General features: G+C 39.8%; 1 protein-coding gene across 2 annotated transcripts in view; it reads right to left on the reverse strand.

Annotated features, from left to right (window-relative positions):
- Positions 1-12802, reverse strand: part of LOC105833704 (protein couch potato) — an 89303-nt gene that overhangs the window by 64465 nt on the left and 12036 nt on the right. The window contains exon 1 of one of the 2 annotated variants that reach the window (XM_012675643.3): positions 10886-11095. The exons of the other annotated variant lie outside the window; for it this stretch is intronic. Within the exon in view, the coding sequence (XP_012531097.1) occupies positions 10886-10948 (63 nt within the window). The 5' untranslated portion in view covers positions 10949-11095. Of the gene's footprint in view, positions 1-10885; positions 11096-12802 lie in introns of those variants that run through there. 2 annotated transcript variants of the gene reach the window in all.

The following is a 12802-nucleotide window of genomic DNA, read 5'->3' on the forward strand; positions in this document are numbered from 1 at the left end:
ATTTTGTTTAACGTTCATTACTTTGTAAGTCCCTTAAATAAGTTATGCAGTTATTGCGGCTTAAATTTGCGACTTTCTGTTTGCTTGTACTAATTTTCTATTTTCAAGTGATAGAAAATTTTTTACTTTTATAAAAGAAATCATAAATAAATTTAGGAAATAGAATTTTTTAATTAGTTAATAATTTTGTGCGTTCTCATTTTCCAAAATCTAATTTTAATGAAATTATAAAGTATTCATTTATATTTAACACTTTTTTCACTAGACAAAATTTTTTTCATTAAACAAAAACAACAATGAAACAAATTCTTTTTTATAAAATATATCATTAATACAATAATCATAGATATTGATCTTATTATTATGATCTTATATACTATTATTTCTAATAAAACGTTCCGACAGTCATTTTACAAAAGGATAAATAAATATTGCGACCAATAACCGTATGCTTTACTTTGCTCGTGAAAGAAACACGAATGTCACTCCATTCTATGCCGTCATGCACGCATCTGACAGGTGCGAAACGCGGCCCATGCTTTCCATGGGTTTGATATTATTTCGAATAACGTCGTTGCGCGAGAACAAGAACGAGAACGAGTGAGAGAGAGAGAGAGAGAGGAAGAAAAACCGAGAGAAAGAGAGACGAACATGGAGAGAGAGGTTGAACGCTCGTGGCGTTTACGGTTTGCTGCTCCCGTCTCGTTCCTCTTCGCTGGCTAACCGTTATACAACATCCGCTCTGCCATAATGCCCTCCCGCTAGAGTCCCAAGTCCCATTGTTCATCGTTATACAATCATTCCCCGCGAGCAGTACGAAATTCAATGCGTCGGCTGCGTGCGCGCTACAATATTGCAAATTGAGAACCGACCAACAACGACGGAGGACCTCTCGGTCGTACTACGATGAGAGAACAACTCAATTTATCGATACCACACGGAGAAATTACGCGTACGAACATTGCTGCTCATTAATGCTGCCCGCGGCCGCGCTCCTGTTGCCGACAGCGGATTCAGTGGTGCTCAACCGCGCGCGTGATGAGACATATAAGATCAAGATAGTATGAATCACTTTAATAATATAACTAATCGTCTGATTTCGAGATGATTATTTCTCATATTGTATCAAACACAACGTGTTAATTTAAACCGCAAATATGATAATACAAAAATTATTACGGATATTATCAGCAATTTTTAAAAATATATTATCATGTATTTTATCAGAGAAAAAATTATTATTTATTCAAATGTATTAATACACTTATAATCGATACTTTATATCTCTCATTTTAATAATAAAAAGAGCGAATTATAAGTCTATATATCATTTCTTTATCACGTATAAGAATTAAAATGAGATTCGCTATAGGGGAAACAACGAAACGCTTCGCATGACTGTACGAAGTTACTTGAGTTTCATGTTTATGCTCACGCAAGATGACTCTCAGTTTCCCCTCACGTAACGCGATCTAATAGTTGTACAGTCACTCGACAACGAAAAACATTGTATTATCCACAGTGCGTGTATCAACGCCATCAACAAGGACCACCATACAGTCGTTATTATACAATCCGTTTGTTTGTTTGCATATCATGAATCTCCAGCCTGTTAGCACACAGTCACATAAATTAAATTTAACCACCCACCTGCGGAGGGCTCGAACAATCACGAACTCGAAATTTTGACCGCCGCTCCCTCTCCCCTCCCCTTCCCTCGATCTGCCGCCAATGTCCGATCGGTTTCATTCCATAATGAAGTGGTTACACGTCTGTCTGACTAATAAATCGTTAGTCAATGTTACCCCATTTTGTATACGATTGGGATTTACGGTTAGCTTGGCTATGCAGGCAATTAGATGATTGAATACGAGGCAGTGCATTCTAACTCGCGGCGTTTTCGAGCAGCATTGGTATGTCAAAGTGTAATTTTGCGATAATAGTGCGAGGCCATCGATATCGAGTAAAACCTATCGATATATTCACGCGGTATCACTATCATAATAATTAAATAAAATGTATATTCGTAATTCACATTCTATAAACGATTTTCCGCCTTTAATATATAAAAAATCATTTTATGTCAATTTGATATCAATAATCATTATCAAAAAGCAAATAAAATAATCAACATCTCTTTTAGTAACTAAAATGGCAGATTTTCTTTTTTTTTCCGTTAAATTGCATAAAAATTTACGAATAGGGAGAACTGAAAACAAATAATGGTAAAAAAATTCCGCAACTCGGACAAACGACGTACGGGCACAAAAGTTAATAGGAATACATTTGAATTCGTATTTTGCTGACGATCGTCGGGCACGCGCAGATTTCCTCGGCGATCGAGTATCGATCGCGCATCGTCTCCTCGGGCAACCGCGATAGCAAATTCGGCCAAGAAAGTCTCTCCCGCCGGTGAGTAAGGAGGTCAGGACGAATCGACACGGGACAATGGGGATTTCTCGACGTTGACGCTGTGACAACGAGAAGAGTACTCGCAAAAAAAAAAAAAGAAACGAGCTTGTTCCACTCGTAGATTATCGATACGCGAATCTGCACGAGAATTCATTTCGTAGAAAGCGTTCCGTAATTTACTTGGCGAAAGTTGACAAAAACACGTTTGTGTGCAGCTGAATTATAATAACTTGAAACATCTCGAAATCGCATTGTGCTCGTTCACTACATCGTTATAAAATTATGCGTCGCATAATTGCATTACAATGCGCTCCTTATAAAGATTAAAAACGCCAATTTAAATTTAAAATAGTGTAAAATCGTGGGAAGATAGTGTAAAAAACTTCCATGATGCTTTTCACCGATTTCACAAATACATATGCATCTGATTATTCCTTTTTGTAAGATTTACATGTATTATATTTAATGCTATTATTAGATTTTATTGGAGTATTATTTGATTTGATAGATATGTAATTAGATTTAATTCGTCAAAAATCTCAAAAATTAAAGTTGCAAATTGTACGATATAATAAGAACAAAAATGCTTGAAGGAGAATCTCTAAACAATTTTTATGTTTTCCATCATATCACACATTACGCAAAAGATTATCGTTATTGCTAGGTTATCGTTATTACTATCATTAGTAGAAATCAATAAATTAAGCTACACTGCTTAATTAAGTCGTTCAATTAGTAGATTGTTTGCGTATAGGGAGGGAGGAGGTGTACCTGCGATAGACACTAGTTTCTCTAACTAAGCTAATTACGCGCTCAAACAGAATCCTAGAAAGATCAGATCGCGAATGAGAGGAGATAAACAGGGCCTGTGTTCTCACGGTAAATTTTTTACGGAAACGGCAGCACATTTTGGACGTATATATGCGCCGTTGCAAGTGCAACTACACGCAAGAATTGCCACCGCTTTATAATGCAAAGGTGTGATAATGCTGGTTTACGTAATCATAGCGATTGCGGAGTAGAACCGCGAGTTTTCTTGCGAAATGAGCAATGTACTCTGTCTAACGAGGAAAAGAAAAAGGCTATCGGGCAAAGACTATTGCACTCGACAAACTTCATTTTCGAATATTTCTAGCGTTACCGTAACTTGCAGCAATCATTTCAAGCCAGTGAACTGAGTAAACTAAAGTCATTTTTCAAACTCGAATTGATTCAATATTCCACTCAATATAAATACATATTCATGTTTTATAATTTTCTCTCTTTAAATTTTGATACACAGTCGCGAAATTAAATAAATTTCTTATATGAATAATCTAAAGATAAAAAGGTACTCAAACTTTTACAAATTATTCACTTATCATGTGTATCGCGATAATCCGTATTATTCTATTATTTTATTATGTACTATTAACTACGTAACATTATTAACGTATTATTAACTATATATTATGCCCTTTGTATAAACTACATGTTACGATCATTACGGTATATGATTACATTTTAATAAAACAAACATAATACGCGATAAACATAAATCGATGCACATATAATAAAGCAAGATCTTTCAATAATCAAATAACCACCAATAATAAATCGACAATTTTCATATTTCTGAACAATTCGTTTTATTATTTAATAACGATTATCCAAAATTCAAGTTGTAATAAAGATTTTATATTGATTTCACTATTTTATAAGTCATTTATTATTCATCGCGGTCTACATATCCTATATTCATCACGTTGACCCCACTGCCACATTTACTCGAATTTATCCTACATTCCGGCCAAATTTTTATCTCGAGCAAACAGTCAAAGCCAAAGATCGTACGAAACAAAATTAAACTTTCAGGCACGTTTGTCGATGTACTTGCGCCTTTATCGACAATTTCGTGAAAACCGAGACTTTTGTCGCTTAGCGACCGACGATCGTCAATCCCGCCATTCCCGGTATCGGATTCGTGGCAAATCGATTTAGCAAGGTTCCTTATACTACCGACACGTTCCAGCAAGCAAATCCCATCACCAGGAAGACGAGAGCGCGGTCAAGGAAAGAGGATTATTCTCCGACGTGCGATGACTTCCACCCGACTAGTTCCTAGTGACTACCAAACATTCAGCTTCCGGGATTCGCGCTGAAGAAGTTTAAACATTGGCGATGATGGTCACCGAAGCGGACGGACTTCTTGTTTTTATTTCTCCCGACCGCGATGATCGATCGCTTAAGTCGCGCGCGCGGTAACAGCTGCTCGTAACGGTCCGCAGATTTCAGAATTTCCGCGCGCAAGCGTTAAATACGGTGAATCGTCTGTGACCGCTGGCATTTCTTTTTAAGATAAATGGAATAAAAATGTTTCAAAGTGTCACGCATATCCTCGCTTCCAACAAAAAAAGATAGAAATCTTAAATTAAGGTCAGAAGTAACGAAAAAGCACAAGAATTAATGACCTGTGTTATAAATTTATAAATTAACTTTGTCACTAGAATTATGTCAAAATAAAGATTTATGTTAATTTTATTTAAATATTAAGTAAAACATTCATATTTTATAAATAGGATTTAGATTTAAAAATGATATAGTCCGCGATTCTTAACTTTATTATTAAAATTAAAATTTAATTAGCAATTCTCATTTTAGAGGATATCAAAAGTATTTATAAATTATGTGCATGCATAATTTATTTAACCTTTTTTAACCCAATTCGTTAAAAATCCCAATATATAGAAATTTTTAAAAACAACTATAGTTATTATTAAATGTATCACATTTTTAATTCGTCAGTGTTCAATTTTAATTTGTTAATATTCTTAATATAAGAATATAATAATTTTCAATATAATTTATAAAGAAATATTTTAATAAAAGCATATAAATGACAATATGATATAAATGATATAATATACATGACAAACTATTTTACGTGTTTAAAAAATTTTATGCGTGGAGAAAATTTTTTAAAACACACTAACGAACAGAGATCAAGAGACCCACGGAAAATCCTACCGTGAGAAGCGAGAGTCTCTTTACAACCACGAACTTTTTTGCAGTACATCCACTTTCTGTATCAGTTTCTCCCACGACAGTCGGCCGAGAGATCGAGTTCTACTTTCTAACTACAGCGGCTACCGGCTTCCTAGTGCAGGCAACGTGATTCAATCGTAGAATTATCAGAAGTCGATAAACGAATCAGCTGCAAAAGCCATCGTATTTAAAGTTTCCTCGCAACTTTTCTAAATATATATAGCAAGATACATAGAGAAAAATCGCGCAAATTACTTCAACTATTAAGATCATTAGAAGACAATGTTGATAATTCAATAGAAATTGTAACTATATTCTTCCTTCAATAAATTCAGTATATAATAAACATGATAGATATAAAACTTAAATCTTGGAAATCAAAAGAACGAAAAAAATTATCTAATGCGTTTAATATTCAAATAAGTCAATGTAGAAATTCATAAATGTATGAATTCATGAATATTTTAATAATAATATATTTTAAAGTAATACAGAAAAAAAGTGAACTATCTCGATATATAAATTCTAATCTAAATTCATCAATTCACGCTTTTTTGATAAAATGTAATACATTTAATTTTTGTCGTGCTGAGAACCTCAATGATTTGGGGAATAAAATGATAAGCTGAGAATAATAGAAGTAAACTTTCCACTCTCGTCACGCTTATCACGCTTTTCCACCCTTTCCGCCTGTATACCACAATTCCAACGATTTCTCCGTGTAACCGCGCGCATTTATTCCGCTTTCATTCCCAACCGAGATTTTGGTCCATCCGAATGCATTAGCGTGCAGCGGGGATTCGAAGTCCAATTCCCCGTTCGCTTTTCGCGGGACAGACGGAAAGAAGGGCGGAAACGAGAACGAGTGAAACGACGAGGGGCGGCCTATCCAGCCGGTACTCTTTATGCATGCACCTGCACACATCGATGAAGGTTAACGCATAATGCGGACTCCACCGCCTCTAAGAGGATAATGCCCGTTGTATGTATACCCGAGCGCGATCGTTCGTTTGCCTAACGAATTCGAAATATCTTTGTGAATTTTCTCACGCGCCGCTGCTCTTTTACGGTGTCTCGGTACAACGGCATCTGTGCGTGAATCTTCAATAATTACGGCACGCACTGAGTTGTAATCATGCAATCGGACATCGAGAGATACTGCGAAATCTCAATGAAATCGAAATCTATCGATTGGTAGAATGAGAAACATGCGCGAAAAACATCTTATATTGAACTAGTACTTTTAACATACTACTCGTATAATCGAATTTTTAGAGAATCAATCCTTTCATAAATTTATTGAGCCCTATATTTAGTTGAAATATTGAACGCCTAATTAGTATTAATGCATGAAAAAAATATTATTCCTTGAATGTAAACCTTTTTATATATGTCTTAATACAAATTATGTTATAAAAAACGAATTAAACGTATAGCTCTAAATAAGAGATAATGTGAGAAAATGTAAAATATTAATCATTACTCTTAGTTATATTTATTTATAATTAACAACATATATTTCACCAACTCAAAATAGCGCAACGTTTTAAATAACGTTGTTACTGTTGAAACTGATTAACGTGATCGTTATGCTGTAACGTACGCAAACTACAATTCTATTTTAGAGTTATCGCGTTATTGGAGACGTCACCTCTTACATAGGACATCAAGGTATTAAAAGCCGTAACCTGTTCGTGAATTTCATTTTCCCGATTAACGAGGAAAGCATGAAAGCGTTTCCTCGTTATAATCACGAACTCGCCGCGCAGCAAACGCGTCGTCATTCGGATGAAAGACCGACTTAATAAAATTTTCCGCGACAAAACAATAGTCCGAATAAATATTCATTTATCACTTTCTCATCTATCACATCTGCATCGTTTTAAAATCTAAAAAATTCAATGACGTCATTTTAGTGATTTCAAATTACGATACAATAATACTCTTTCCATAATTTGAATAACCATTTTTTTAATTACAAGCAATTTTTAATTCGTAAAATGTATACATTACAATTTAATTTTTTTTAATTTAAGACTTACAAAAAATATATATATTTAGTTTAATCAATATTTCTTTAATTAAAATCATGAAATAAAAAATCATGAAATAAAAGCAATCAAAAATAATATATAAGAATTGTTTTAGAAATATTTAATAATGCAAATTAAAAGCTCACGACTTATAAATAATAAATGATATTCCCTGACATTTTCGTTAACAATCTAAATTAACGAATTGAATAAGTAAAAGATAACTCACTCTCTGTATACTTTATACAATTACAAAAATAATTTCTTCTTTCTTAAATAGAGCAATACAATAATAAGCTCTCGCATTATTCTCGCTACAAGTACAATAACTTTACAACAGATAAGACGCAATGCGAATAAATGACCACACGATAAAAAGTATCAAAAGGGACTGAATTGAACCAGCAAATAGAAATCTTAATGGAACGAAAAGCCTATCTCACAACGGTTTATTTACAAACTTTCTCGGATCGTCCCGAATTGAAGAAATTTACAACCTCCCTCTTGGAAGAAATAGCATTTTCGCCAAAAACCTCGCAAAAATGTGATTCCCCATGAGCATCTGCCCCATCATAAACACATGAACCGATTGACCCTTCGCGGCAAGAAAAAAAAACGGACGGCCGGTTACGCTTCGTTGGGGTCGCCACCCGGTACGCTCTGCGACCTAAGTCAAATCATTTGCGCGTATATGTATGCCGCCCACGTATACGATATGCTCGTATATATACGCACGTATACACATACGTCTTTGGCACCCACGTTACCGTCACGAGGCGTAATCCACCTCCCGTATGATGTGACATAGCACGGAGCGTGCTGGCGGGCCCTCCTCGGTGGCCCTCTCGCACAGTCGCGGAAAAATCAATAGCGAGCGTGTGGCGCGGCGTGGCGGCGTCACTCTTTCAGGTGGCCGCCTGCCTGTGCCTGTGCCTGTGCCTGTACGAGGAAGGAAGCCAGCCTGGCAGACGAGAGGGCAGGCGGGCGTATAGGCGAGTGAGTGAGTGAGTGAGCGAGCGAACGAACGAACGAACGAACGAGCGAGCGAGCGAGCAAGCAAGCAAGCAACCGTCCGATCGAGCGCGCACCGGTGAAAACGAGTCACCTGCGAGGCACACACTCTGTCGTGGCAGGCACGCGATCGAATTCCCGCCTTCCGCGCCGCGAGACATATACGTGTATATATGCATATATATGTATATGTATATGTATATACGCTGCTGCGCAACGATAGCCGAGCGTTGCGCGGCTTTATCATTTATCGAGGCGGCGCCAGGACTGTACTCCTTCGAGATAGCGGAAGCCTACCGAAATTACAACTCGCCCGAAATTCATCTTTCAATCAAAGCTGCAAAATTTTTATCCAATTAACAAATAATTTCAGTTAAATTCGGGATCGATGATCGATTAGATGCTTCTAATATATATTTATACAATCGGGAAGTTATGGGAAGTATTGTTATTCAATAATACGTGAGCGCATGTAACAATATTATTTTTATGATTTAATAATTGTTTTTTGAAAAACAGTTGTTAGGTCGATAAATTTATCTATTAAACTGATAAAAATCTTTAAATCCTCCCATTTTTTAATTCAAGATTTACTAATATCTTTGTAATTTCATCGATATATAAATAAATTGAAATGAATACATCTAAATCCATTTGGATTTTGGCGCACGCACATACACAAAAATATGTATTCTATGTTATCATAAAATCATTTAATGTGCGTATTAATTTGATGTCAATAATTTGTTATTTGAGAAATGCGCATATGCGTATGTTTCAATAATGCCTTAAGAACATAAGAAATATTTCATTTCCTTTAAAAGAGCGGTAGTACATGCTATAAAACATTAAAGGATCAAACATTTCAACGAATAAAACGCGAATAAAAATTTCATGTATCGTAAATACACTTTTTTTATAAGACTTCTCCGTATTCGTATTTTTTTTCTCGAGAAGGGTTTTACGATGTTCTTGATATATGCCAAATATAGTTGATATCGAGTGTGTAGTACAATGACACGGCGCGCAGAAACTTGGTTGCAGCGGTTTGAAAATTAATGTAAAACAAAGTTTCCGCGACTCGTGCTACAAATAACGTATAATACTTCCTCTACACTCTGCAGAATTCTCGATCTATAATGCGTACAACATCGTAAATTAAAGATACGATTTATTTCCACTCTATGAACAGTTGCGTCGTACAACTGTTTCAACTCCGAACAGTTGCGTCACGCCAGCTGTCCGCTCCACCAAGAATACGTTACGATCAATCGCAAAAAATTGCGCAAGATTATATAGTTATGTTGATTATATAGTTACGGTTGATCACGAAGAACAAAGGATCCTGATGAATGTATTATATACCTCGCGAGCATAATGAATGGAACAATTACGTATAATTGCTAATCTCGCGCTTCTTTGTTTCGTAATCGATTTTGCGAAGTCGCTCGATACACAATCATACATTAATTCCAATTAATTCCTAAATATCACCATTAATTACTCATCGGAAGGCATTTAATAGCTCCGCTATAACATAGTGACTCATTATTGAGAACATTGTTGTGCGCGTACAAATTTCTCGTAATGATTTTCTGTGAGTCAATTATCGCTGTTTCTGTAATATATATCACAATGAACAATACGACTAATCAATTCGTAAAAACGTCGTGGAATTCAATTAAAACTGTGTTAACAAGAAGGATATTTCAAAGAATACTTAAATTTATTTTTACAAATTAACTTTCTCAATAATTATAATTGTTAATTTATCCATAGGATACTCTTTTAGTCTTCGATTATTTGTTATACCTAGCATTGAGTCATTTCGAATATACATGATGCAACGAGCTTGCATCGTCGAGTGCATCATTAATGAACGGCATTCTACACGCGGCGAAGGTACGCGCGTGTCAGCAGCCTGTACTTCACCACGCGCATGCGCGCGCTATGACGCGCGAGGGTTGGAACGAGTAAGGGAGACAAACGTGTATATATAAATGCGAGCAAGGGAGATGGAGAACCGACCAATATGGCGATAATATAGAAGTGCGAGGGAGAAAGAGCGAAAGAAAGAGGGAGGGTGTTCTTGATAGAGGGAAGAAAAAGAAAGCAACATCTGATATCCAAGTATTCCCCTCGACGAACCGAAGAAAAGAAAGGGGTAGATTTTAAGAGGAAGAGATATCGATAGTCTCGCGTAAAACCCGTGAAACATAAGGAGGCAATTCGGAGTTATGGTGGCAGGGGGAGAAGGAGGGGAAGGAGGCGGGCAAGAGAGACAGAGCAAGTGCGACGGAAGGAGGGATGAATTCCACCCCTTCGGCCATCGTACACGGTACGGACCGGCGCTACGCCGCGCCGCCGTCGCGGCGCCTCAGACGACCAACCCTTAAAACACCTACCTCGTCTTCGCCGGTGGCCACCGTGTTGACGGAGTCCATGCTCTGCGATAGCGGCGCGTCCATGATGCAGGCGAGTTTGCCGGACGGTCCGGGGTTGCCGGGGGCTGCGGTACGAGCGGGTGGCGGCGACGAATCCACCGTGTCCCGTCTCGGTCGTTTTAAAGCGGGCGGCGTTATGGTTGTACCGGCGAAGACGACGGGCGCCTCCAGGACGTATCACTAGAAAATAACCTTCCCTTCGCAAGAAACACGGGGGCCGCAGCCGCCTCTTCCTCTCCTCCTCCTTCTCCTCCTCCTCTTCCTCCGCCTCCCCCTTCTCTTTCTTCTCCACGCCTCCTCTTCTTCCCTGATCTGATCCTTTTCTCTCCTCTTTGACCGGCTTCTTTCTTCCTTCTTTTTGTTTCTCCGCCTGTTCGCGCTTGACTTTATCTACTTCTTTCTCTTCTTCGCGTCTTCTCGCAACCCCGAGCCGCCTCACTTCTTCTTCCGCTTCCTGCTGTGACTCTTCGCCAGCGCCACCACCAACCACTCTACGACGATGTCGCCGTCGTTGCACCTGTCACACGTTGCTACTGCGAGAGAGTCGTAGCAGCGTAACGAAGTAGAGAGAGAGAGAGAGAGATGGAGAGAGAGAGAGAGAGAAAGAGAGAGAAAAAGAAAGAGAGAGAGAGAGAGAGGGAGAGAGAGGGGGAGGGAGGGAGAGAGGGAGAGAGAGAGAGAGAAAGAGAGAGCGAGCGAGAGGGAGAGAAAATGAACGCGCCGTACGTATGAGTGTGTACGAAGCGTGCAACACAGGCGTGTGTGGTCTGTTGCGCGTTTATGCGCTTGCGAACGGCATGTGTGTACGTGTACGCCTGGCCTGCAGGTGTTGTTCCCACGCGTCTATTTTAGAGCAATCGATACACCAGCAGCGTGGCCGCCGTGGAGGTGGAGCAGGGCAGCGTTCACCCGGTGAACGTGGTCAACGGCAACGGCAACGGCAACGGCAACGGCGACGACGACGACGGCGATGGTTCTCGCGTGAGCAGGATGGTTCATCTATCGGTGAACAGTGACCCATGCACCGGGTAGAAGGAGTGTTCGTCGTCCGACGACGATGGTGACGGCGCGCTCCAGCGCTGCGTCGCGCGGCTGCACGTCACGACGACGAAGAGGACGACGAGGACGAGGACGATGACGACGAAGACGAGGCGCGAGGCGTACCGCTGTTGCCTCGCTATCCCGCGCACCGGATGGCTCGCTCGCTGCAACGCTCCGGAGTGCCAGCGACGCTCGTAGGTACCAGCAGCGGCGATCGGGTAAATCTCGCAGGCGATCGGTTCGTACTTGACGTATGCGTGCACCTCTCTCCCTCTCTCCCTCGTGGCAGCTTTCTGTCGCCCGGTCACTTTATCGGTGTGGCGCCCCGTGTGATGCGCGCGTACGATCGCGGTGGATCGTGGCGAGTTTCATGCGCGAGCGCGGACGTACATATGCGGCGACGGCGGCAACGGCGATTCTCTTCAATGAGACCACGAGAGCTCCCGCTGGACGTGTCAACGTAATTAAAGGGCTGGTGGGACGGTGTCGGAAATGAAATCGCGCGCAACGAAGTCGTAAACGAGAATGAACACACCACCGACCAAGTTTCAAGGCAAGTAAAGACTGATGGTAATAATAATATAAGAATTTTGTTACGTGAGCGCTGCGACACGACTGGTACGCAGGTTGCCGACAGACTGACGGAGCGTGAACCAGCGCGATGATGGTGAGACGGTGAGAGGGGCGCGCGGAGTCGCCGCGCCGCGAGGGTGAGGTGGGGGTGGCCCGCGGGCCACTGGGTCGGGGTAGGTGAGTGGGTGGGTGGCGGAGTGTGGGGGACTTTGGATCGAGCGCCGACGATGGGTGCGAGGGGAGGTGAAGAGGTCGTACGTGATT

Source organism: Monomorium pharaonis, chromosome 4 (genome assembly GCF_013373865.1).
Source record: "Monomorium pharaonis isolate MP-MQ-018 chromosome 4, ASM1337386v2, whole genome shotgun sequence".
NCBI classification, from domain to species: Eukaryota; Metazoa; Arthropoda; class Insecta; order Hymenoptera; family Formicidae; genus Monomorium; species Monomorium pharaonis.